Below are 27066 nucleotides of genomic sequence, written 5' to 3'. Positions count from 1 at the left end.
GTCGCCCGTCAATCACGCCCTCACAAGGTGGGAAACTGTTGCCGATGTGATGTAACCGGGAAAATACCCCAAAGCTTTGAAATTATGGGGTGTTTTAAGTGACAAACAGTGAAAAGAATGCATTTCTTGCTCACTGTCAAGGACTTTCGAAGTGTTAAAGATCCTGCACGCAAGGTGTGGTGTACATATTTCTACCATTTCATCCTCCCCCTTGCATTGACCCAATTCTCCGGCACTCTTTGTTCGTCCACCTCTGCTAACTAACACGGAATTTAGCAATGAAAAATGTCTTCATAAATCTCCTCCGCTCCAGTCTCGGTCCTTTGTCATGCAGAAATATCCTGGCAAATAGTTGCAATTGAAGACTCTCCTAAATCACGACGGTGATTAAAGCTGCGAATGTCCTTTTTTCAGGTGATGGCGCACGCATTGTCTATCGCTACACGCCAACGGGTCAATTGTCCGAGGTTGTGCACGGCGACGGCCGTAGTGAGTTCATCTACAACGCCCTGACTGGGATGCCGAGCACCGTGGGTCACGTGGAGCGTGAGCTGGAGTACAGATGGGACTTTGAGTACACGGGAGTTCTGCTCACCGAGGAGCGCATCGACTTTTCCGCCAAAACTGGACTCAGCAATGCAAAGTTCTCCTACGATTACGACTCCAACTTCCGCCTCACGTCCATTCAGGGGCGCATTGGCGGTCAGAATCTGCCCGTGCAGACGTTCACGTACAGCAGCAAGACGGGAGCGCCTGAGGAGATCGGGCAGTTCAAGGTGACGCATCCCAGACCGAATCAGACTTCCGTGTTTGACGGCACAGCCATCTTCTCGCGCACCATCAACGGCCAATTCCTGGAGACACAGATGTCCGTCACGATCCACCGCATGGAGGTGTTCCGCATGGAGTTCGCGCACGACATGCACGGCAGGATCTCGCAGACGAAGACCTACACGAGGAATGTGGGCGTCAACACGTACACCAACGTGAAGAACTTCACGTGGGACTGCGATGGGCAGCTGATTGGCGTGGAGGCGCAAGAGCCGTGGGGCTTCCGCTACGATGACAATGGGAACATGCTCTCCCTGACCTACAGAGGCAACACCATCCCGATGGAGTACAGCGGCATGGACAGGATCATGAAGTTCGGTGAGGGTCAGTACAAGTACGACAGTCGCGGTCTCGTGGCGCAGAATGCGCGCGAGGAGAAGTTCCACTACAACACGCAGGGTTTGCTGGTCAGGGCGACCAAGCGGGGGCGCTTCGACGTGAAGTACTACTACGATCACCACAATAGACTGTCCACCAGGAAGGACAACTTCGGCAATGTCACGCAGTTCTTCTATAACAACCAAGATCGCCCGGACGAAGTCAGCCAGATCTATTCGCCGCGCGACGGGAAGCTGATGTCGCTCACGTACGACGATCGCGGGCACTTGATCTACGCTCAGGTGTACAGGCACAAGTACTACGTGGCGACGGATCAGTGCGGAACGCCCGTGATGATCTTCAATCAGTACGGAGAGGGAATTCGCGAGATCATGCGATCGCCATACGGACACATCGTTTACGACTCGAATCCGTATTTGTATCTCCCGATCGACTTCTGCGGTGGCATTTTGGATCAGGTAAAGCACTTTAACCAGAAAATTTACAGGGAAAACTTTATTCAACACATTTTGCGCTCTTTTCAGGTCACTTCCTTGGTCCACATGCCCAACGGGAAGGTGTATGATCCTCTAATTGGGCAGTGGATGACTCCTGATTGGGAGAACGTGGCTGAGCGCGTCCCAACGCCCACGAAGCTCCATCTCTATCGCTTCAACGGCAACGATCCCATCAACATTGGCCACGACAGGAATTACCCGGTGGATCACAGCGCCTGGCTGGACTTGATGGGCTACAAGGTGAACAACATGATGCCGCAGCTCAACCAGAAGCTCTGGCGTCCGCCGAACGCCTGGGGCCGCGCCAGCGACTTCACGCCCATTCCCGTGCCCAACAAGCTGGACTTCAGCGGATCCCCGAGCGTTCAGGTGGAGAGTGGTTTCCTGGCTCATCTGGCGCTCAGGCGCGCGTCCAGCGTGGAACAGTTGTCTGCGCCGCCCGGCTCGAAGCTGAAGCTGGACGTGATGCAAGTGGCGCCGAGCAAGATAGGCGCCGCCTCGGATCCGCCCTTCGGCCGGGGCATTGTCGTGTCGCGCTCATCCCTCGGCCAGGCCATCGTGTCGAGCGTTCCCGCGGCGAATGCCATCTACAGGGATGTGTACACGTCCGTGTTCAATCGCTCCCACTTGCTGCCGATCACGTTTGTGGTGCACAACAGCCAGCAGGACTCGTTCTTCTTCGTGAAGGAGGACGCGTGGCGCGCCAGCGAGGACAGGCAGCAGCTGAAGCGCCTGCAGGGCCAGGTCAACACCACATTCCACGAGATCGCGCGGGAGAACGGCAGCGGCAACAACTACCTGGACGTGAAGATCCACGGCGCGCACACGGTGATCAATCTGCGCTACGGCACGACGGTGGAGAAGGAGAGCCAGCGACTGATGCACCACGCCAAGCTGACGGCGGTGCGCAAGGCGTGGCACAGGGAGAAGGAGGCGCTGCGCAACGGCATCGCCACGGCCGTGGAGTGGAGCCAGGCGGAGAGTGATGAGATCCTGAAGCAGGGCTACGCCAATCTCTACGAGGGCGAGTACATCCACGATGTGGGCAAGTATCCGGAGTTGGCGGAGGATCCGTACAATGTGCGCTTCGTGAAGAAGAAAACCAACCAAATACGACGGCGTCGACGAAGAGACATTGACTGCAGTGGGCGGCAATGTTAGCCTAAAACCACCCCCTCATTTCGGCGGCACTACAGGAAGATCCCAACTTTGGGAATAGACACAAATCTAGAGCCCAAGTAAGAGATATTATATTGTATAAAGGATATTAACCCACAATATATTGTATTAGATGGAATGGTTAAAGAGTGAAGAGAGAAGAGTAGTTTGATAAAATGTGGACATTGAAATTTTAAACTAAAAGGAAGAAGAAAAAAATGGTGATTCGAGCTTTTGAGACTGGCGTCATTTCATCCAGAACCAATTAATTGTAATTTAACGCAACAACAAGAGAAATTATACTTTAAACGTATAGGTTTTAGGATACACATCTTAACAATGATACTATAATTGATATTTATGAGAGAATTTCGTCAACATATTCAATGTATAAAAGTAGATTGAACCAGATTGATATCAATTGAGGTAATGAGCCAAAAAAAACATAAATAAATGTGTAAATTTTGGTATTACATTGACTAAAAAGAAAAAAACAGAGAAGCACTTTTAGAGGCGTTCATTTGCGGGGCAAGAAACCCGCTTCTCTCCAGCCATTCTTTGACAAAACTGAGAGAACTTTTTAAGAGAGATTTAGAAGAAATCAACGTGAAGTTATAGAGAAGATGTTGCCAAATACACCCACTAAAAGTAAACTTTAAAAACTTATATTGAATAAAAAAAGAAAAATGTTAGAAGAGAAATTTTGCGAATATTGCTGAAAATTGCGTCAAGTCTCTTGCATGATGTTGATGAAGAGGGATTTAAATGTTTCAATGAGAGATTCACTATGTATAGGTTTAATATTTGTAATATAGAAATTCACTGTAAATATTTATTCTTCACACGAATAATCTTAGTGAGTAAAAGCGAGAGAGAAAGTCAACCCAGTGAAATCCCATGCAAATGTGAAAAGAGGTGAAAAATGTTGGGCAAAAAGTGTATGTAAAATGTAAATGTTCTATTGATAATGTTAGGATTATAGGACATAGTTATAAATGAGGCTACAAGATATTCACTATTGATTATTGATTCATTGTATGACGATTTCTTTGCCGCATTTTCCTGTGTAAATATTACTTCATCTTTTTTCACTCACTCGTGCAAAATCATTTCAATTCTCCTTCACTTCTCAGCATTTCAGAGCTTTCCAAAAATCTTCCTAGACTTCCTATAATTTGCTTTATGCCATTCTGAAGTTGCTATAAATCTACACGCTCCCTCACATTAATAAGAAACACAAGGAAATATAAGAATTTAACAAGAATAGTAAATTAATGGTGCCATTGATGTGTTACAATTTGAGTGAACAAGATTCCGCCGCATTTTATAGGACACGAGAACTGAAGGGATGATGTAACTATTCAGCGAATTTTCCAATTTCCGTTTTTTTTTTCTTTCTCTTAAGTGAAAGCAACTTTTCCTAAAAAAATCCGCCTAAGGGCTCAACTCGTTGGCATTTGCAATGTACACTAAACTAGAGCTTCAAGTTCTTCAATTTATTTGCCATAAAATATGGCTTCCGTAACGGATTTCAGTTCACTTTCATCACACATACAGAAACACTCAGAAAAATTGCTCTAATTGCGCAAGTTGATAAAATTGTACGAAAGCTGAAGCGTTTAGAGTGGCAAAAAAAAAAACATAGTTTAGAACATAGACTTTATGCAGTAAATATCAGACTTACATATTACAATTATAAGTGGAAGTAAAACAAGTTGAAATGCTGTAACTTTTTTGTGTACAACAACGTTGAAAAAAAAAACAAGGCCCGGATTTGGGGTGGAAAGCGTTGTACGTTTATAGAGTCAGAGGGAGAATAAAAAGGGAGACAATTCCATGTAAAAAAAAAAAAGGAAGAAGTCAGGCAGAATGCGAAGAATTTGCAAAGAAAAACTGCCATTGACGCAAGGAAGATAGAAAAAAAAACACGATGACACGGTGAGAGGATTACTGATAGTATTAAAAAAAAATGGATATAAAATAATGATTCAATAACATATTGAAGGTATTAAAGAAAATCAATATAGAGTCGTACACTGTATATTTATTTTTATAAAATAGGAAAAGATTCTGACGATCGAGGCGATGAAAAACTACAAATTTCACCAACTGCGAACGATGATGAACATCAAAATTTAAAAACTGAAAGACAGAAGAAGCATTAAAAGATTAGAAGGAAAGTTGTTGCTAAACCACGAGGAAAAGTGAGAAGAGGAGAGAAAAAAAATTGGAAGGAGTAGAAGAAAACATATATGTATTTGTATTATATTTAAATCAATACAATGGATATTTTATCAAAGAATGGGAATTTATCAGTGTAAACAAAAATAATTGTAATAGTCCAAAAAAAAAGTTGATGAGAAAACATGAAGATAAAGGTTTTAAATGAATAACTTTGATATCAAATCGCTTCATAGAGTTTTTTTATATACACATTAATTAATGACGATGAAGAAGAAAAAGAAGTGGAGAGAAAGAAGATGGAGAGTTGACGAGAGAGAGAGAGAGAGAGAAAAGTATGTAATAATCAAATTGAAAAAAAGCCGTAAATATAAAACATAGAATTATATTGAATGAAAAAGAAAAACAAGTAAAAGAGGAAAGTGAGACACGATTATATAGGAAATATACTGAAATGTCTGCAAAACTCCTTCTTCCCTAGTCACAAATCGATACTCTGACAGAAAAGTCATTGATGAATGGTGAGAAAATGACCAGAGAAATACTCTGAATTGCTGTAACAGTGGTTAAATCTACATGGAATTTAGTTGCAAATAAAGAGAAAACATTAAAGTACTCAAACTTGTCCTCAATTCCATAACTATTTATGTGATATATGTTGTCCTGAAGTTCACTAAAGCCCCTCAAAGCTCTCCCTGCCCTTAAAAATAAAACTATTCCCTTCACACTGCCCTTCACACGCGGATCAAAAAAAAAGCATGGAAGAATAGAAAAAAAAAAGAAGTAAAGACAAGACCAAAAATAGCTCGACTTGGCGAAAAGTAACTAGAAAAGTGTTAAATAAGTGGTTAACGTCCGAATTATTAAGAATATATTGTAAAAGTATTATATAGACAAGAAAAATTACAGCGATTTTTCTTTAACACATAAGTTTATAATTTTTTCTTTGTCAATTTCATTTCATTATTTCGTGCATTGTGAAATTTACAACCTTTTTGTGAATTCAAAATGAAGATGAAAAGTTATGTTGAAGAATAATTTCACGGAGAAAAATCATTAAAAACAACTCATATTTTCTTTGTTGTATATAATCTTAACTGGAATATTATATGAAAACCAATATTAAATATATTTAAACTAGATTAATTTATAATATTGTGAAAATGAGTTCTTTTATTCAATGATTTTCTGTGGTTTCGCACTGAGTTTGAGGATTTTTGCTGTTTAAAAGGTAAGTAAAAGTGTTTAAGAATTCAATTTATATCAATATTCATCAATTTCAAAGTCAGTAAATAATTTATTTGCCTTTTCTGTATCGTTTTTACTTCTGAGTGTTGAAAATACCGGTTTTCACGCGCGTTTTCTATACATTTAGGCGTTTTCTCTCGTTCGAATTGCTCTAGTACTTCGAATTTCCCCTCTTTCGAATTGGATTTCAAGAGTTGTGCGCATGCAAAAGGCACACCCCCACAAAATTGTGCGGCAAAGCCGGACAGCTGATATTATTTTGGGCAAAATAGCTTGGAAAACAGGGCATTTTTCAAGCAAAAATCATTCACATAAAATTAAGATTATGAGAAGAAAATGGTTTTGAGTGAGAAAAGAAATTCTTTTCTGTTATATTCAACGCTTTACAAACAATTAAATTCATGAATTTATTATGCTTCAGCGGATTTACAGTGATATAAATTTCCGCTACCATTAATTTGCAAATCATCATTTTTATTGAGTCTGTCTCACAATGTGGGAGAGAAGAAAGAATCTGAGAAGAGAAATGACAATAAAAATTTATGTATATAAAAATCATGTTTCGCCGCTTTTTTTTATTGCAAAATTCCCCAAAATCGAAAACGCTTTGCTTCTCTTCTTATTCAGGCCTCCAAAGCAAGATTGCGTCACTGGCCCGAAGAGAACATCTTCTGCGGGCTCTTCTTTGGGTCCAATTCAGCGGCAATGATATGCCAGAAATATACGCACATCTTCTGAATAGCTGTATATTGTCCAATTAATGCGAAATATCTTGAGAAGAAATATATGCTGAATAATTTCCAGCAATAATTCCGTTTTCAACAATTTGCCAATCTCAATACAGTGAGCCCAAAATGTGAGGGAAGTAGAGTGGAGAGGACATTGATATATGACTGTTTTGGAGGCGAATTTATTACCGAATGTGTTGCATAAGTTCCTCAAAGTCAAAATAATATGATTAAATCTGCGCTTTTCAAGGTTTCTTCGCCACTTTCGGGTGACTTTTTCTCCAGTTGCACAAGAACTCGAGGAAATTGTGTGTCATTTTCGGGGTTGAGAATGTTTGTACAGAGATTTTCATGACTTTTATACTCACGCAAGGGGGAGATATTTGAGCCAGATGTGGTGTACAGCTCAGTGAAAAGTCTTAAAACTCTTCAGATAAGTGAGATTGTTCAAAAAGGTTTCTTCTCTAAGAAATTAGTGAAAATTGTTGAATTTCTTTTGATTCTTAATTACAAGAAATTCATACAATTTTTTTTCTAGGTTATGGTCGGTTTGGACCTGACCTTAAATGTATTTTCTGTATTCATTCTCATGCTTAAGTCAGAGAAATGTTTACTTATTGGCAGAAACAAGCATTAGATTCTGTTTTTAATACTATTCTGGGCTTTCAAAGTTAAGAAACACCGAAAATTATGCTAAAATCTAGCTTAACCTCAAAAACAGAATTTTAGACAGGGAAAATGTTCATGTAAAAAGGTTTCTGACCAATTTTTGACTGTAAATCAGCAATTTTTAGTTCATCACACAAATAAAAACAACTTTTCCTGCCCTAGAAAGCTTCTAAATTCAATAAATAAATGGTTTTTTGAGGTTATGGTGGAAAAAGAAGCTTTAAAGTGTGCTTTTTAAATAATTTAAGCAGAAATATCAAATGGAAAATTGATAGAATCATTGTAACTTGGCAAGAAATTTGAAAACAGGGATTTTTCATGCAAATTTTCAAGTGGTGTACAATTTTCTCCCCCTTGCGCTGGTGTGACAGTGACGGTTAGCCTTTGAATCGCCCGTGTCGAATTTCGAAGTCAAGTTCACCACATTTCACCATCGCATGAAGACATCGTCAGTCGGATCGCCAGTGTTTCTCCTCATTCTTGCTTTGACTCCACGACGACGAGAGTCTTTGTGTTTTTCCTCACTTTTGGTGCATTTTCTTGCTATTTTATCATTTACCGTCGCCTCAGTTACACCTCAAGTGCTCCCTGGCCGCGGTGGTGGTGCGAAAATGTGTGGATTTGGTGGAAAAGTGCGCTTCTGAGGGCTGGAAAGGCTGGAAAAGCGCGACGGACTGTTCCCCAGTGTGTGTGTGTCAACTCAGAGTGCCCAGAATCTGTGGTGCAATTTGTGTCTCTCTTCTTGTGTGTGCTGTGGAAAAACGGAAGTAAAATGATAATTTATCAGTTTACTGGTATGTTGAACTATTGAATAATTTATTATATTGATAGATAAGTCTTGCCTGTGACTGTGTGTGATTCGCGGCGCGAAGACGTTTGTGAAGAAAGGTGGACAAACTCGAACGGCGAGATTCATTTGCAAAATGGCTTTTTGGCTGTTTTGTTTTCCTGCCACAAACTCTCGCGCGCGCCTTTCTCTGTCACACACACACATTTGTGCAGCCCCGAGAGGCTTTTCCACCCAAGAGGGAAACTCCCAAGTGCGCGCCCCCAGGGGGCCGTTGGCATGTGCGGAATTCAGGGCTGCGGAATGCCTTTTGCATGTTGAGGCCACTTTGGAAAAGTGGGTTTCGCAAGAGATTCACTCCGACGGCGAATCATCTACGCGTGTCAATAGCACAAATAAGTGCAGAGATACACACGAAGATGAGCTCAAGAACGCCAAATTGCAGCGCATTGTGCTGCTGCCTCGGAAAAAAGGGGCTCACGCTTCGCTCGCCAGTCTTGTTCCGTTCCACTGCCTCGCCAGCGTCGGCGAGAGGCGCGGAAGAAGGGCCAAGTGGGCTTGGCGGAGGCGCAGAGTTGAGCCCTAATCAGGAAATTGCGCCCCGCGAGACACACTTTCAGTGACACGCAGGGGAGAAGGTTTCTGAGGAGCGGAAAAAGGCCAAGAAAAACACCCAAAAACAGAGAAGCAAGTGATAAAGTTTGAGATACGCCGAAGAAGTGCGGGAGGGATTTTCTTGTTAGCCACATTTCAATTGGAATTTGACTTAGATTAACCCATCAAAGCATTTCTTCTGCTCAATTTGAGGCGCTTTTTAGGTCAAAGTTCGATTTTCGAGGATAAAATGCATAAAAATCGAAAGAAATTAACACAAATCGCACATTTTTCGTATGTTTTTTTGATGGATTCCATGGATTTTTATGGCAAACCAAGGGGAAGACAATATGCCTTAAATTTGTACACCAATTTCCTGACTCTTTGCAGTCTAATTTTCAAAATATCTCAAGTTTCTATTCGATTTTTCTGTAAGAAAAACCACAAAAACCGCTGTTTTTGGTATTTTTCCAAACATAACCTAAAAATATCTTTAAAAAGACTCTAAAAATCTTTAAAAGAATTCACAAAATCATCTCTTTTTATTTGTAATAAACACAAAACTGCTGATTGAGCGTCAAAATCTTTCGGAAAGTTTTCTAAATAGACATTTTTCAAGTTCAAACGACTATTTTTGAGGTTATGTTTGACTTCAACACAATTTAAGTGTTTTTTTTTGGCATCAAAGGCTCAAAATAGCAATTTTTATTGCTTCACTGTCAATCTTTTTGACTTCAGCACAAGAATTGATGTGTTTGATTGCGAAATATTCACTAAATCTAACCTTGATTCGCTACATAACCTAGAAAAAGATTGTTTCTAGCGTAAAAATCAAGTGAAACCCAAAAATTTGGAAGAGGAGCACGTAGAAAAGGAATTTTGAACACTTCCCAAGACTTCTGTTGAGCTGTACACCACTTCTGACTGTATTATCTACCCCTTGTGTCTAAGAACGAATTTCAAATATTCAAAGAATTACCACAGAAATTTGCTTCGCTCAATTTAATTGTGATAAAAGGGGATTTTTTTTGGCAACACTATTAAAATCGAAAACAACAATTTGTCTTCCAAGAAAGTGATTAATACTTTGACTTATTTTATGTGTTATTTGTCCAAATCTCATCTCGCAAGTGATTCACTGTGAAAATACACTTTATTCTGAGAATTTCACTATTCACAGCCCCACAATATCTGTGACTGGCACAAACAAAGGGTCAGAGACGAAGGGAATCACAGCTGAATGTGTGTTTGTGTATCTAAAGAGTGCTGAAATATTATCCGAAAAAGGATTAAGTAAACAATTGTGCCCTAAATTTACACCACAGCGAGGCGAAGATAAGAAAAAAAACAGTGGGAAAACCAAAAAGAATACTTACAGAGTGAGAGTAATTTCTTCGCTCTTTGACTTTCCCTCAAACATCGCCCCAAAGCGTGCACCAATTTTCCACACACAAAACAACACACACACACAACACAAGATTGGGAAAAGAAGGTCTTCCTGGGCTTCTGAGAAGAAGGAAAAAGTGATTGAGGCGAGAGAGAGCAATTGGATTGCAACGACTTAATTTACCGAGTAAATTTTTGTTTTGATTCCTCCGCGCTCAATGATTAATTACACACAATAATAATGGCTGAGTAATTATGCTTTTTTATCCAACTTAAATTGCTCTGCACACAACCAACAAAAGTGCTCTAAATTATGAGGTCAAAATGCAGTGAAAAATCCGCTTCTCTCTTTCTTCTCTCGCGCATCGAAGAGAAGCCGCGCGGAGAGAATTTGTAATCCCTCGAGGAGGAGGAGAAGAAGAAGAATTGTGCATTTGAAAGTGTGTGAAAGATCTCAAAATTTGACTGGTAATTCCTTCTTAAAATGTGTCTTTGATCGACTAGAATTGCGCCACAAACGGAGAAGAGAGAGAGAGTCTTGGAGAATCTTGGGAAAATATCTTGGACAATGAGCGTAAATGCTATTTTAATAGTAGTGATTTACAAGTTTTTATATGCAAAAATGACTTTTGACTCTCTTGAGAAAAACTGTACTCTTTATGGGGCGTAAAAATTGGTATTATTTCTTCCGTTCTGCGTTAGTTATTTGAGAAGAATCTCTTCTTGATCATCTCGTGACAAATTTTTGCATGATTTTATTGGCAAAATTCACCACGTGAACTGTTAAGACTTCGGCTGCAGCTTCTCAAGTGCCGTTTTCGATGTGATAATTTTACCTCATAATCCACACACGCAGATTTCCTAAACCTTCTCTTCAAATTGGAAGATTGAGCGATAAGTTCTTTTTTCTTTCAAACCATCACAGGTTCCCAGAATTCAAATTATTCTAACAGAACTTCTCATGAGAAAATTCGACAATGTCTCGAAGCTAGAGAAAAAGACAACGAAAAAAAGGCCCGAATTGATGTTGAGCAGCTGAAAAAGTCAATATTTTCTCGCCGTACAAAACACAAGAAAGTCAAATTGATTTTGCAGATTTTGTCTGGGCAAAGAAGCAAAAGAAACGGCAGAAAAAATTGGCAAGATTCTGTTGTTTTCTCCCGCTAAGCACCCAAATTGACCTACACAACCCACTTTTATTTCCCACAACTCTTTTGCACATTGCTTTTGTGGACATTTTGCCATTTTTCCGTCGCTCAGTGCAAATAAAACGTCTTCTCAATTGGACAAATCCCGCGCGCGCGCGTTCTTCCATCCAAATTATATTCTTGTGGCAAATGTTTTACAGTTAAACAACTGACCAACTAATCAAGTCACTCTCTTTTGCAATAAGTCTATTTTCCTTCTCAGAAACTCCGAGACTCGTGTCTCAAGTCGTGGCGCGAGATGTTTACAATGGCCAAAGAGATCTCTCGGACTTGTTCTGCTGCTCTGCGCGCGTCTGAATGTGTCAAATGGCGATTGTGTGTCTGACTGTGTTTGTGTGTTTGTGTGTGATGGAAATTAATGATGGATAAACAATGAAATTGATTTTAATTGTCACAATTACACGCGCTAAATTTATCATTTGATATTGCGTAATTCATTAATAAAGAAACCATTTCGTGAAATTGAGGAATTTCTGATGGCGAATAAATTATAAAATAAGTTTTTTTTATTCCGTGCATTGTTTACAAATTCGTATAATAAGTCATTAACTGAGTCACTCATTAGCGTTGGTGGAGAGGAGAAGAAATAAGATTTCACACAAAAATCATCTTTTTCTTTTCCTCCACTTCGATTTGAAAGACCGGAATTGCTTTTTTCACCCAACAATGCCGTCGAAGAGTCATTTACCATCTGAACTTCGCTCTTATCCTTCCCGCATGAAATTGTCATTGTGCGGAACTCCTCATGAATGACAATGAGTTTCACTTGCAATTTTGTCACGTTGTGTTTTTAATTATCAAGTGAATTGTTTGCTTATCCTTTAAATGTTTTGACATTTTGAAAAATAAGAATTTTGTCTGAATTTACGGAGCCGATTCCCAGTCAAACATCCGAATGTTAAAGAATGTGAAACAGTGCTAGAGATTTTATAGTGAAATTTGCCAAAAATTATTCAAATACAAGTAAATAGTTGTAAAACAGCAATAAAATGTATTTACTTCAAACATTATTCATGTTCACGTTCATAAATTAAAGCCACAGTCACAGATTGATCAATTATCCAAACAATTGGAGCGATTCTCACTAAAACTGAGGAATGTTAAACTTCAAAACATGTAAAAGTTTCCCATTCGAAGTGAATAAAATAAAATACGCTTTTGTATTTTCGCTAAGAGCAAAGATTTCAGTCTGTATTATCTCTAAAACAGTGTAAGAGAAGTAAAATTGGTCAAAATGATTAAAATACGAGGTAAATCAGTCATTAAATGAATTTACTGCAAATATTTTTCATGTTTACGCCTGAAAATCAGAGCCTGAGTCACAGATTCATCTGTTTGAGAGAAAGAAATCTCGCTAAAATTGCCCTATTTTATGGAAAATACAGAATCGTTCAACAACTCGTAAAATTTGTCATGAATTCTGACACGAAATTGAACTCATCTGCTTAACAATTGGTTGGTTTTGTTATAGGAAATGCATTTATTTAGGTTAACACTACACATTTAGGCGATACAAGTTGATTTAACACACGTTGTAAAGCACAATTTCAAACCTCTTTTTACCACACGAGGTGAATTTGGTGAAATTTTAAACACAATCGCTATTTAAGGCCTTAATTGTGTGATTCCGAATAGCAAAAGTTGCTTTGAACTACTCTAACACATCTTTAACATGCCAAATTTCAGTGGAAATGAATCGTTTAGCGGTGAATAATAGTTTGCAAAAACCTCTTCTTATCTATGAATCATGAAATAATTTTTTTTTCCTTTAATTGCATGTTTGCAGAACTTAATCTCATGAAGACTTTTGCGCAATTAGTGGAGATCAAATGTCTTCATTTTCCTGGAAATCATCACGGAATGAAACTTTTGCTTTAATAGAATTCTGAAACTGATAAGTTTTGAGTACAAATTTCTCTCTCAACACTTTCAGGACATTTTCAGAAATTACCTTCCTTAATGTGAAGTGATATAAAGTTTTTCGGTTACTTCTATTTCGACAGGTTCCTCCTCCTTAGATCTTAACGTCTTTGTTGATAGAATATCAAAAATCGACATTTTCTAATTTAATATCTTCAGTTTGTCTATCAATTCTGCATATTTCCGCCAATATTTCAATAACTAAGTAATAAAATCAACTGTAAGTTAGAGAAAATATTTAAAATTCACCAATATTATCAATTTAATGGACGATAAAAGGAAATTTAAGGGAAAAATTAGTCTAATTTCGAAGAAATTTCACATATCAAACTTCAAATTGATTTGGTATTCAAGTGATCGTTTGACTGTGCGGCACTTTAACCTAGAAACGAGCAAAAAAGTGTACAAAATTAGCAGAGAGTCTCAATAAAACAATTCTTCATGAGTCAAAGTGACAAAGCTTCGCTGCTCTTTTGCATATTCAAATGATCGCGCGCGCACTTGGAAGAGTGAATATTTAATAATAATAATACTATTCTCAAGGTTTTCCACAGTTTTTCCAACTGCGAAGCTCTCATTCTGTGTGTGGATTTCCACAGAAGAGCGCAGCATCAGAACGTGATCTCGCGAAGACCCACACTCAATATTCCTCCATCAATTGTTGCCCAACAAGAGAGGCGCTCTTGTGTCTGTGAGGCGCGATACTTTGAATGGAGAATTGACTATTGAGTGTTGTACGCACTCTTCAACCAGATACATAATAATTATAGTATGTTAATCGCTGTCGTTATTTGAGATTCCGTTCAATCACTTGGCACTCAGTTTGCCTTTCCTCCGCCGGACTCGTGCGCTGATGGGATGCGAAAATATGTGCGAACGGGTGAATTTTATTAATAAAACAACCTAAACTTATATAGGCGAAAATGCAAAGTGCGTGTGTTGGTGTGTGGAATTGGCTTTCATGGTATTTTCGGGTGGGCGAGCGCGCTCGAGAGGCCGCGCGACAGTGCGAAGGAATCTTTTGCACATAGAGTCCTCAATTGAATTTAATTGAAGTATTGCGTTCTCGCAATGCCACATGAATTGGCCCAGTGTTATGTTGGCCACACAACACAGAAAATGGGATTAACGCGCGCTCGTGTCCAATTGAGCTGATGATGGTGAAAATGTCGATCGTGCGAGATGAGAAATGGTAAAATAATTGTTGAATATCAGCGGCTCTGAGAAAGAGAGGAAAAATCCAGCTGCGTAAGCAACAGCCAGAAACTCTCTTCAACTGCATTCAATATGAGAAGGAAGATTGATGAAATTGTTCGATTGTTCATTCTGAGGCGCGTCTTGTTTGGGTTCGGGTGCAAATGTTGTGCTGTTGTTGTATCTGGAATTTTGAGCAGTTGTGCGCGTCTCAATCGATGAATTTTCAACCCAAGAAGTTGTCTAAATGACAAATTAGCGCCAAGTGACCGACTTTTTATATGATTTCTCTGGGTGTTTTAAGAATAAAATGTTTGCCATTTGAATGAACAAACACAACAAAACTGTTCGCGAGTTTTTTTTTTCAAGTTCACATCGGAATAATAAATAAAAAGACCTTTTTAATCATGTTCACTTTATATTCCTCCAATGCAAATTGAACAAAACTTCACTCAGTACAAACTATGCGCGATGTTCCGAAGCGCACGCGATTGACAATAGGCGAAACCACATCTTCGCAACCAATTCACTGTGTGTATTTTTAGACTTTCCATATAGTTTTGGCTTTAACTCGCCAATGTGACATGATTCCATGGTTTGCAAAGTCGAAGAAAAGTTCAGTATGTTATCTAAACAAAGTCAAGTACGAGTTATTCCGGTAACTGAAGTCTGTTTTGCAAGACGAAAGTTTGGGAAAGAATCACTAGAAAAATTACAGGACGTCAAAAACTATGTGAAGGACGACTAATAGCCTACGAAAGTTATAATCTAACGAGTAATCTAGGCTTGAACTATTGGATTCAAAGATCTCCCTGGCTGTAGAGTCTCTTGAAGAGGACATTCTGGATCTCCATTCTCGCTTGCAACTTCTGCACCGGACGCATCTGGGACAGGTACGGATGGAGACTCATGAGGAAGTAGTAGTCATCATCCTGAGGCATTGTTATGGAAGATCCCTGGCTCTCCTCGTCGTTGTGAAGCTTCGGCGACGCAATCATTGTCTCAGTGGTCGTCGTGGTGATGATTGGCTTCGGACTTGGTGGTTTCGGCTTGGGCCTCACTGACGTCCTAGATGGCGCTGGGTAGTTTGGTTTCTTCGCAGTCGGCCTAGGCTTGAGCGGCGGCTGCTTGCGCTGACGCTGTTCCTCCAGTTGCTGCCTCAGCAGCTCCTTGGAGTCCTCAAAGCCACCATTGTACTCCGCATAGTCCTCGCCACTGTCCGCCGTGATGTAGCCTACGTGGTCGGCGTCCTCTTGTGCGTTCGACGTGCGACCGCGCATCTGACCGGCCAGGAAGCTCATCTGCTTGTAGTGAACCCACTGCGAGTGGTAGCTAGTCGGCGGGATGGTGTACTCTCCGTTGGCATCCTTGGGGATCTTCTTCATCTCCACGCGGAAAGTGTCGCGCAGCGTCTTCCACTTGGTCTTGAGCAGGCGTTCTGCAAGGGAAGAGAGCGAGCGGCATTGGGTGCGTCAGTTGCAAATGGCGCCGCACGAAGCTATGTGACTTACGTGGAATGCCGTGGCAGATCGATATGTCCGTCCAGGCGTCCTGCAGATGCTTCTTCACGGTGGGATAGTCACGATGCCAGAGCACGGGTCGATTCTTGATGTCGTCAATGAATTTATCGACATTGAGCGGCGGCGTCATGATGAACACAATTCAACACAAGTTTCCCAAAGAGTTGCACGGAACAAAGCAAGCGGACACACTGCTGCTCAGCGCAAAGACGATGTCGTACTGAAGCGAAGGGGGACGAACGCTTGTATTGAACGAGCGACGCAACGCTCTGTCCCGCTCTTGACTGTCCGACTGGCGGCTGGGCGGCGTGTGTTGCTTTCCTGCTCACCAGAGACAGCTGCGAGGCGAAGAGAGCACAGCCAGAACGTGAAGACGATGACTCTCCGTGTGTTTTTTCCACCATCGAACGCCTCTCGAGCTGCTCAAGCAGGTAGCGAACGCTTTTCCCCCTTTGCAACATGCTCGCGACTCCCTTCAATGCTGTGTGTTGCTCCGAAATATCTTCCACAGCGCGACAAAACCCAGCCATGGCGACAGAACATGCTTGCGCCGGGCAGTTTGCTATCGCGGCTGCTATCAGTGGATTTCGAGCTCTTCGCCCTCCTTTTCGGCGTGATTTCTCGACGATTCTTCACCTCATTGAGATGCTTTTTAACTCTTTTTCTCTCTCTGCCGTCGCGCGCCCTTCAAAAGTCGAGAAGGATTAGCGCAAAGCCAGCGATAAAGCGCGACTCAAATCACACTCTGCAGATGCCTTTGTTCGAGAGTCAAATGTACGGTTATTGAAATGAAATGAAAGGTTTTTAATATCAGGCGTGGTGTGTATTTTCTGCTCCAATAATTCCTCACAGTTTGTATCGATCCTGGGTGGACAAAAAGAGTGCTTTCTCCATCTAAAATGCCACTAAAACACCACCAATATTTAAACATTGTGTTCTGACACTTCCGTTTCCGTTTTTGACTCTTTCTCTCTCCCTGTTTAAATAGTGAGATTATCAGGTTTTTCTGACTAATTACACTTCATATCTGTGAAGTTTTCACAAGCATTGCAAGATAACGAGCAGAATAAATTTATCTTTCTTATCTGGAACTCATTTCGCATGACAATTGGCTAATAAAATACAGCAGAAAGTCGAGCAATGGCAAGTCAAAGACAACAAAAGTTTGGATGATAAGAAGAAAATCCTGTTTGAACACGAAGAAAAAACCACAATTTCGGCAAATTGTTGTGTTTGCTTCACAACCTTTTGATTTTCATTATGAATTCTTTAAATGATTAAGGAAGTTTTGGGTGAAATGTGTCTCGAAATTTCTCAATTATTAAATCTCTGCTTTGCATAACTTTTGAATTTTCAGAGAAAAATGAACTTTGAAAGTCTCTGTCGACGAGAAAAACAGTCTTCTGCTAATTCTCTTCTAATGAGTCGTTGCAACATTGCGTACTTCGTATTACAGTTTATAAAAACTACCAATTTGGTGTTGCAACTTTACATTTTCATAGCTGATATTTGTGGCTGAAATACAAATACAGATTTTTATGTACTTGAAAATGTTTTAGTTTTACTTGAAGAGGAACGAAGGATGTCCGGAAACACATAACCTCAATCAGGAGTATTGAAATGTGCACAAATGGCCATTAAAATCTATCTATTTTCTTGGTTTTTACGTGAATTTTTCGGCTCTTCTTGCCTTTTCTTGTCATACGGCAACGTTTGAGTCGTTATCTTGTAACATCTTTTTACGGATTGCATTTGACAGCTTATTTAAAATGTTATGAAAGTAAAGTTGCAACGACGCCTAACTATTCTTCCCATTTATTTGTTTAGCATGGAAAAACAGGTCAACAACCTTTTATTCTACCTAATTAAACCAATCCTGGGGAATTGCGTGGGGATGAAATTGAATTATTACCGAATAATTCAATAGTTCTGGACAGGGAAGTGTGTTGAAGGGACGCTTTTGGGCGAATTGGTCATTTGGCGCTTTAGCACAGAGTTCAACAGGCCGTAAATTGTGGGAATCCAAGTGGGAATTGATTCTGGAAAGAGGCCAATTGTCGGATCCAAATGACACACATTTCCAGGCGTGCGCGTGCAATTGAGCAACTCTTCTTGGCCTTTGCAGGGAAGCTCCTTGACTGAAGAGAGCGTGTGTGTGTGTGTGTCTGAAGACTGGAGAGGAAGGAAGATCTCGACGAGGAGAGCAACATGAGCGAGAAGACGAGCGAGTGTGAAGTTGGATGCGACATTGCGGGGGAGTTGAGTTCCATCATGAATTCCTCCCAAATTTCCAATGCGTCATCCGCTGATGGCCAGAGCAGAGCATCTCTCGGGATTGTTCACAATGTCCCTGGCGTGAGTAGACGATTTTCCTTTTACATTTGCTTCCTTTCCTCGGCGTGAAATTTAACCACACTCAGAGTTAAATTTTTGCATCACTTTCTGCATTGCGCGAGAAATAAGACATCCAGAGAGCATTACCAGACACCAATGGCCTAAACATGGTCGAGTATCTTGGCATGCATAAATCAATGAGTCTTCGGGCAATGTGAGACTCTGAGTGTTGTAAACTAAGATGAAGACCATTTGCCATGTTTATTCAGTATTGATTGTCGTTAAATTAAGCGCCCCGGACTTTTATGGTAATCAATAACCGATGCGAGAGTGACTAAAGATGGGTGAAAGTCAAATTTCTCCGGCACTAAACTCTATTTAGAGGGGTTCCACAAGCCCTTATTGCCGCGTGTTCTGTCTCAATTGCAATTAATGTTATAGGCGTTACTTCCTTATATAGCAGCGCGTCATGGGGAACTTTTTTCTCTTTTTTTTTACTACTTTCCTGTTGCTTAAGCATTTGCCGTTTGACCCAATTTTCTCTTGAATAAACTTTGGGAGTTTTTTTTTCCTTTTCTGGTAGCGAAGGAACGATTTTCCACAGCGTGTGCCGATTGAGATGCAGAAGAGGGAATGTTAAAGTCTTAAGCCTCTGCTTAAGAGTGTTTACAGACTTGTGGGTGAACCACGGAAGGATAAGCGAGAGTGCGAGTACGACTGAAAGCTGTTGAGCCTTGAGCTGTCAATCGTTTGACAGCTCAAAACGGAAAAATGACGGATCTCTTGCAAATGATTTCGTGGACTCTCAAAATTATTAAGTTCTTCTGCAAATCTTCAATTTTCGCAATTTTAACGTAAAATTTCACGCTTTTGATCAAATAAACAAATCAATTGACAGCTGAACGTGGCAAAAGTGGCGCTAGTGTTGACAAAGAAGAATAACTCCTGAGTGTTTTTAGCGCCAGTTCAGCCACGACTTATGGCTGATCCATATTTTAAGTGTGTAAAAGTGCAGATCAACAACGAATTATGGCTGATCTGACCTTTACACACTCAAAGCTCATCCACGGAGGATTAATCCCAGTTTTCACCGATTCAAAGGGTAACCCGCAAGTCTGTAAACGCTCTAAGATGTCGATGAACTGGAGGATTGTAACTGTTTGATTATTAATTCCTTTGCAAATAGCTTGAATTGGAATTTTCCATCTAAATTCCATGGCTTTTCCGCAGAGTTCCTGCCGCTTTCCCAAGTTGGAGGAATGCGCCCACTTTCACTACGAGCGCGTGCAATTGGCGCCCATTGATGTGCGTCTGGTGGAGGAGAAGACGGAGATCCTCAGCGCTGGATCGTCATCGTCTGGCGCGTGTAGCTTCTGGTTCATCCTCAGAGTGTCTGCGCGCGAGTCCGAGGCGTTCCTGATCAAGCGGAGTCTGGAGAATCTCATGATGCTGGACGAGATGTTCCATCAGTGCGTGTACAATCGCCAAGTCACCGGCTTGCCGTGCATCCGGGAGATCGACGGGCGGCTGTCGGAGAAGGAGACGGAGGCCCTGGTGGCGGAGTACTTCAGGCACTTCTCCTCCATTGCGCCGGACTCGATGACTTGCGGTCCGGTGCTGACGTGGTTCCAGCTGGACAACAAGGGCCGGCGACTGCCGGTGGCGGACACGGACATGCGCAACAGCATCAACACGCCGGCCGTGGGGGCGGCGTACGGCGTGCGGAAGTACGTGTCGCAGGCCTGCGATGAGATCTCGATTGAGGTGGGCGACATGATCTCCGTGATAGACATGCCGAGTCCGGCGGAGTCGATCTGGTGGCGCGGCAAGAAGAGTCACACGCAGAAGAGTCAGTACGAGGTGGGATTCTTCCCGCAGAACTGCGTCGCCACGATTGGCGAGAAGATTCCCAGACACATGCCACTGCCGGCGCCGCTCGTGGGTTCGCTGGCGCTGTCGCCGACGAAGCCAGTGCTGCGGAAGCACGGAAAGCTGATCGCCTTCTTCCGCAGCTTCATTCTCTCGCGCCCATCGCGACGGCGACTCAAGGCCAGTGGGATTTACAAGGAGAGAGTCTTCTCCTGTGACCTGAGTGAGCATCTGCTGAACAGCGAGCAGGACATCCCGATGGTGCTGAAGTGTTGTGCGGAGTTCATTGAGGATTATGGCATTGTGGATGGCATTTATCGGCTGTCTGGCATCACGAGCAACATCCAGAAATTGAGGCGGGCATTCGATGAGGAGCGCATCCCAGATCTGCAGCAATCGGACATCAAGCAGGACATTCACGCTGTGAGTTCACTGCTGAAGATGTACTTCCGCGAGCTGCCGAATCCACTGTGCACGTATCAGTTGTATGACAAGTTCGTGGAGGCGATCCAGAGTCCGGAAGAGGGTGAGGACAAGCTGAAGATCATGCGGAAGACGGTGCAGAAGCTGCCGCCGCCGCACTATCGCACACTCAAGTATCTCGCCACGCATCTGCACAACATTTCGCGCCACTCCGAGCGCACAGGGATGACAGACAGGAATCTGGCCATCGTGTGGGCGCCCAATCTGCTGCGCTCACCCACGCTGGAGTCTGGCGGCGTGGCGGCGCTGCGCGGTGTCGGCGTGCAGGCGGTCGTGACGGAGTATCTCATCACGAACTCCGAGCAGATCTTCAATGCGGAATTCACGCCGCACAGCGTCGAGGATTCCTGCCACAATCGCAGCTCTGGCGATGGTGAGTGCGTGGAGTTTGGCCAGGAGCACGATTCGCTGTCGATTGAGCGGCCGAAGAGTCTCAATGTGAGCGGCGGGACGAAGTTGATCAGTCTGGAGGAGGCGCAAATCCGACAGAATCGCATCGATGCCATGGACAAGACAATCTCTGTCAACTCTCCGCACTCCGGATGCATGTCGTACATTGAAGTGGGTGGCGGACCGAGTAGTCTGCCGGACAAGTATCACACAGTTCTGCCAGTTCCCAGGTGAGTTTCCTTGGCAGGAGATCATTGGGATGTGATTGTGAATTCCGGGGGTTTTTGCAGGAGTTGGCAGAAGAGAAAAACACACTCGTGGAAGTCAATCTTCAGCAGAACACCCAGACAGTCCAATGGAAGCACAAGTACGCCGACGTCGAAGGATATCAGGGTGATTTTGACTCCTTCCCAGGATGAGGATGACCTGAAGACCATCACTTCGCCGGATCCAGTGACGCCAATGGAGGAAAAGTCCTCCATCAGCAAGGGTGAGAATCTCTTTCGCGCTTCTTCTTCTTCTCTGTCAATCAGTGGTGAAATTTATCCTTCTGTGCTTGAATTTGCAGCCTCTGAAATGTGTGATAGGAAGCCAATGACGATGGATATCTGCATTCGGTCTAATTCCGTGGACAGCCTGAGGACAACTGGTCACAGTCGATCAGTGTCTCATGATTCCTACTTTGATCTCCTCCAATCACCTCTGCGAGGAATTGTCAACTGCCCATCGCGGGAGTTGTCAGAGTTGGGACTCAATTTTGACCGGGAGGAGCCTGAGATGCGCATCTTCTCGGAGAGTGAGAGTCTGGTGAGTAGTCCGAAGGTGGCCAAGGAGCCAGCGACGATGACTGTGCCGCGTCGTGTGCTTCGGGCGCGTCCGGAGGAGTTCACAAGCACGGCGAACAGTGTGAATCCCAGTCCGAAGAAGCAGCCTCGTCTCAACTGCCAGAGTCCACACACCTGGACCATTCCGACCATTGTCTCGGACGAGAGCTCGTGCAAGAGGTACAAACTGGAGGATCAACTGTCTGACATTCAGTTTATCGATTGCGGAACGCCCGAACACGCCACGCAATACACAAGTGCGCAGATCCACAATCCGCCAGACGCTGCTGAGTCGCCGGCGGACACTCCCACGCCCACCACCAGCACAACCCTCCTGGATGACTTCCTGGCGGACTCACCAATGCTGCTGGGCAGTGCCAATCGCTTCAGCTATCCGCAGTATGAGAAGACGGCGTTCGGGAAGTACGAGGGACGCTTCAGCTATCCCGGACACAGCAGGAATGTCAAGTTCGGCAGTGTGGCGAAGGACAAGGCGCCGGAGGAGGAGATCAAGGTGCTGGAGAAGAAGGAAGAGGTGAGCAAGAGTCTCAGTGTCGTCACGCCGCCATCGTCGCATCACAGCCCGAGATATTCACTCCTCGTGGGCGAGACGAGCTCGGAGAACAGCAGTTCTGTCACCACGACGCCCATGTTTGACGTGGACATCTCGTCATCCGCCACGAAAGACAGCCTGACGCAGGACAAGAATTCCCTCAAGGAGGTGAGTCTGCAAAATCTCTGCTTTTCACGTCACTCTTGAGCTCTCTTGAATGGATTTTTTTTTTGGGTTTCTTTGGCATGTAAAATTGAGGGTTTCAGTTTACCTCTTTTTCATCTCTTTGGTTTGCAGGATTGATCTGTGAAAAAATTGTAACTTAAAAGGTAAAAAAAAAACAGAGAAAGAATTGGAGGTGAAAATGTTTATGAATTATGTTAATTCAAGGGGGAGATATTATGGTTAGAAGTGTTGAAGAAATTGCAATAATTCGGATCATTTATTTAGAATTCCTACGGATTATTATTTATACTTTCTAGAAATCAATTCTAAGACAAAACTACATTTTGATCATCTTGACATATTTTTTTTGGTTATACTATTGCGTTACGTCAAAATAACACCGCAAATTTTGATATTCTTGTACTGAAAATGAAATTATTTCATTTATAATTAGAATTTTGCATGAAAACTTCATGAAAATAGCAATTCTGCAAGATGAATGGTAGAAAAACAGGCCAAAATCAAACATAACCTCTAAATTTTCTATACTTAACGCCTCCGATTTTGAACTTTAAAGATTATAAATGTGTGTTGATATTAAGTACACTAAAAGAGTAAAGAAAGGGATTCTCAGAAGGAAGAAAATCATGATAAACGATGTGAAAACATCCGATATTGAGGTTAGAAAGTTTATCAGTTAGATTTTAGTTAGATTTCAGTTGGTTTTAAGTCACTTTTCAGGATAATAAAGCCAACATTAGCTTCAATTGATGAATCATTTTAAACAAATCAGACTCTTTTCGGAAATGTTGAGAGGATTTTTCACACAAATTGAAATTGTGAAAGTTGTGTAGAAATATGAGCCATATTATCTCCCCCTTGGATTGATTTAATGTGTTATTAATTTTGTATTGTTGAACATCAATCTTATTATCTTGTTTAAAATGGTTTGAATGCATTTTTTAACACTTTTGAATTGCTTGAAACGCTTAAATGGAAAGCGCGCGATTGATTTTTATTGATGCATCCCAATTAATTGCTCAGCTATTTACCATATTTTATGGAGCATCGTTTTGTCAGCGATTTTACGCAAATTTCCTATCCATTTTGCGCCATTTACTTTCACTGCCATTTGATGGTCTTTAATGTCTCTCTCTGTGGGCGGAGAAATGAGTCTTTAATGGAACTTTTTTGCAGATGAAAACCGTTGACATCTTGGCGCTGAAGAGGAAGTTCTCGCTGGAACTCGAGGCGCCGAGTGTCCAGATGGATGTGGACGCGACGAAGCTGCAGCTGAGCTCACAGACGTCCGGCAACACCAGTCCGTCGATGACGCCCAGTGACTTTGACTATCAGCAGCTGAATCGCGGCGGACAGGAAGTGACGTCGCCGGAGAAATCGCCGACGGAGGTGAAGAAGGCCACAACGCCCATCAGATCGACAATAAGCATCACGTACAATCTCAAGTCGCCGGTGAAGAAGGCGCCGAGTGTGGAGAAACTGGTGCCGGAGCACGAGGATTATGAGAAGATCGAGTTCGGCGGCGGCGGCGATGCTGAGAAGGCGCCGAGTGTCCTGGAGACGGATCTGGATGAGAGTGTTGTGTATCAGTCGGTGAAGTTCTTCAAGAGTGCCGTCTCGGAGGTGAATCAGCTGTTCGAGCAGGCGCAGGAGAAGATCCTGGCCGAGGAGGTGGAGGAAGAGGAGCCGGAGTCTGATGGCAATTCCATGGTGGCGAAGGAAGAGGAGGAGGATGAGGAGGAGGAGCAGCAAATGGTACCTGACATAGATATGAAGATTATTAGTCAAAGTGATGAAAAGACTGACGGAAAAGGGATGAGCGGGAAGACATCGCCGGAAGGCGATGCTCCAATGCCACTCACGGATGACTATGAGATTAAGGACAGCCTGGAGTTCGACACGAATCTCTCGCTGTACGAGAATGTGGAGATGAAGAAGCCCGCGACGGTGTATGAGAATGTTCGTGTGGCGTCCGGAAGTGTGCTGCTGATGGAGTGCAATGCGACGGAGGAGGAGCCGCCGCCGAAGGAGGTGCAGAAGAAGGAGAAGAAGCCCAATAATTATCTGGTGAAGCAACTGGCGACCAGATTTGAGACGAGTCCCGTGGAGAATCAGCCGCCGTTTGACTTCAGCAAGTGTTCGGGTGGCAGAATCAAGAGTCCGCTGAAGAATCACATCAGCAAACCACTGGCGGAGACGCTGAAAGTCACGCGGAGTCTCGATGAGAATGCCTTCATCTGGGAATTTGGGCCGACGGCGAAGCTGACGGAGAAGTTCAGGAATCGCAGTTCACAGCAAATCCCAGAGATCACCAGTGAGAATCTGCGGCGCAAGAGTTTGGAGTTCACGCGGCCCAAGAGTCTGAATCCGCCGAAGAAGCTGCCGGATCTCACGACCACCAGCGAGGAGATCTGCAAGAACAAGCTGAAGATTGAGCTGAACAAGCTGAGCGAGGAGGAGGCGCCGCAGCACGAGCTGAAGATCACGCCGACGACGGAGAATAGGATTTCGCTGATCCAGAACAACTTCACGCTGCTGCCCGAGGAGCGCCTGAACGTGTCCATGCGCGTCCTGGGCAACTACAAGCTCGACCGTGAGCGGATTGAGAAGATCAAGGAGGAGCGGCGCCTGCAGCTGAGCGAAAAGTTCCGCAGCGAGAGCTTCAAGTCGCTGGAGCGCGACAGTCACGCCAAGTCCAAATCCAAGTCGGAGCTGCGCGAGAGCAAGGAGAACGACGACAGCTTCCGCGTGCGCTCAAAGTCGCGCGGCGAGATTCAGCGCGACGAGAGCAATCGCAGCGACGAGTTCATCTTCTCCTCGTCGCTCAGCAGGCGGATCAAGCGCAACGACGGCGCCTCGTCGCTCGACTGCGGCCTCAATCAGAGGCTCGGCGCCAAGGACGCCATCAGGGCGATCAAGGACGACTTCCAGGACGCGCCCGAGAAGAGCCCAACGAATTTCAATCAGTGAGTATCTCAGCGCCTTGCGCAAAATCTATCTTAAGACTGAATTATGACTGAATTGGCGAGACTCTAAGGCTAGTTTAAATCCTGCAGCTGAAGTTCCTTAAATCAGGCTTAAACCATATGGTCTTGGATAAAACCATATGTCTAAGAAAAGTCGAAATTTTAATGGCATTGATGATAACAACATAAAACCCTTCTTTAGTCGTGATTTATCTGGTTGTTTAAAGCTAAATTCGATAACGTAATTTTCTGAAGCGCATTAAGAAGAGTTTTAACGTAACGAATAATATACTTTATGCTATTAAGAACTAAAGGAAAAATGCCTTAAATCGTAGAATCGAATTGATATATTAGTTTTGAGGGCTTTTAAGGCCAAATTCTGAAGCCAAAATCGTAAACTCAATGATTCAAGGCTGTTCAAAAGAATCTACAAGAATAGAAGCAATTTTGGATCAACTTTTCTGAACACTTAGAAGTTCACCCGACAATCGGCAGCGGCGCTAGCGTCGATCGCATTGCAAGAAGTTAGGTTAAGTTGACTTCTATGGTTGTTTTCACTGTTTTTCTTCCTGTTTTTCTCCTTGCAGACGAGAGAAATGTTCACCCCAGTTCTCGATCAAGGACGTGACGGCCATGTTCGAGTCTCGATCGCAGAATCAGCAGTAAAACAAGGAGAAATTTGAGAATTCTGTCCTGGTGGCAAAAGAGGGTCAGAATTGTTGATGGAAAACTTGATTATTTGTGCTCTAAAATATATTTTACTTTTCGTCGCGCGTATTTTGTTTAAGAGTGAAAAGAAAGAGATAAAAAAAATCTAAAGCTTTAATTATGAAGAAGAAAAAACTTGAATGGCAAACTTTGAAAGTGAGAAAGTTGCTTATTTATCGCGCTTTTTGTACTTTTTGGCGAGTGTCTATTGAAAGATTTTATCTGATAAGAAGAGAAAAGAAGAAGAAGATTTAAGGTAAAAATTACGAATGTTTCATTTTTTTTTCATTCTTTTAATAACTGAAATATTATGTTTTATTTTAATCATGTGTAATTATTTAATAATGTGTCCTGAAGGAGAAATTTATTATTTTTTAGTGAGAATATGACGTATTGTTTTATATGTTTACGTTTAGAGAATTTCGTTTGTTCACAATTTATGCAATAGGAGAAAAAGAAAAGAAAAACATACAATAAAAGGAAAAGGAAAAAT

The 27066-nt window shown here is 42.6% G+C and overlaps 3 protein-coding genes across 3 annotated transcripts in view; 2 read left to right on the top strand and 1 right to left on the bottom strand.

Annotated features, from left to right (window-relative positions):
- Nucleotides 1-5421, top strand: part of LOC132263238 (teneurin-a) — a 97126-nt gene extending 91705 nt beyond the window's left edge. The window contains exons 20-21 of the mRNA XM_059762905.1: nucleotides 415-1628; nucleotides 1695-5421. Coding sequence (XP_059618888.1) covers nucleotides 415-1628; nucleotides 1695-2828 — 2348 coding nt within the window. The 3' untranslated portion in view covers nucleotides 2829-5421. The remainder of the gene's footprint in view (nucleotides 1-414; nucleotides 1629-1694) is intronic.
- A 2517-nt stretch (nucleotides 5422-7938) lies between these two features.
- Nucleotides 7939-26811, top strand: LOC132263365 (GTPase-activating protein CdGAPr). The gene is made up of 7 exons (XM_059763095.1): nucleotides 7939-8445; nucleotides 18386-18615; nucleotides 19825-21566; nucleotides 21627-21826; nucleotides 21905-22881; nucleotides 24076-25865; nucleotides 26453-26811. The coding sequence occupies exons 2-7, from the start codon at nucleotides 18469-18471 to the stop codon at nucleotides 26529-26531; spliced, it is 4935 nt and encodes a 1644-aa protein (XP_059619078.1). The 5' UTR covers nucleotides 7939-8445; nucleotides 18386-18468; the 3' UTR covers nucleotides 26532-26811.
- On the bottom strand, nucleotides 15152-16454 carry LOC132262114 (uncharacterized). Its single transcript, XM_059761254.1, has 2 exons — nucleotides 16252-16454; nucleotides 15152-16178 (listed from the first exon to the last, which is right to left on the bottom strand). The coding sequence occupies exons 1-2, from the start codon at nucleotides 16388-16390 to the stop codon at nucleotides 15541-15543; spliced, it is 777 nt and encodes a 258-aa protein (XP_059617237.1). The 5' UTR covers nucleotides 16391-16454; the 3' UTR covers nucleotides 15152-15540.
- Nucleotides 26812-27066: the final 255 nt, after the last annotated feature.

Source organism: Phlebotomus argentipes, unplaced genomic scaffold (genome assembly GCF_947086385.1).
Source record: "Phlebotomus argentipes unplaced genomic scaffold, Phlebotomus argentipes genome assembly contig_15, whole genome shotgun sequence".
Taxonomy (NCBI): Eukaryota; Metazoa; Arthropoda; class Insecta; order Diptera; family Psychodidae; genus Phlebotomus; species Phlebotomus argentipes.
The sequence above is the reverse complement of the archived record's forward strand: the minus strand, read 5'-3'. Positions and strand labels throughout refer to the sequence as shown.

What these genes read in the sequence shown, in the direction of transcription:
- LOC132262114 (XM_059761254.1), bottom strand. Translation starts at nt 16,390, where the DNA reads ATGACGCCGCCGCTCAATGTCGATAAATTCATTGACGACATCAAGAAT. An exon ending in GATCTGCCACGGCATTCCAC is followed by an intron (nt 16,179 to 16,251) that starts GTAAGTCACATA and finishes CTTCCCTTGCAG; the next exon opens with AACGCCTGCTCAAGACCAAG.
- LOC132263365 (XM_059763095.1), top strand. Translation starts at nt 18,469, where the DNA reads ATGAGCGAGAAGACGAGCGAGTGTGAAGTTGGATGCGACATTGCGGGG. An exon ending in ACAGTTCTGCCAGTTCCCAG is followed by an intron (nt 21,567 to 21,626) that starts GTGAGTTTCCTT and finishes GGGTTTTTGCAG; the next exon opens with GAGTTGGCAGAAGAGAAAAA. An exon ending in AGCCCAACGAATTTCAATCA is followed by an intron (nt 25,866 to 26,452) that starts GTGAGTATCTCA and finishes TTCTCCTTGCAG; the next exon opens with ACGAGAGAAATGTTCACCCC.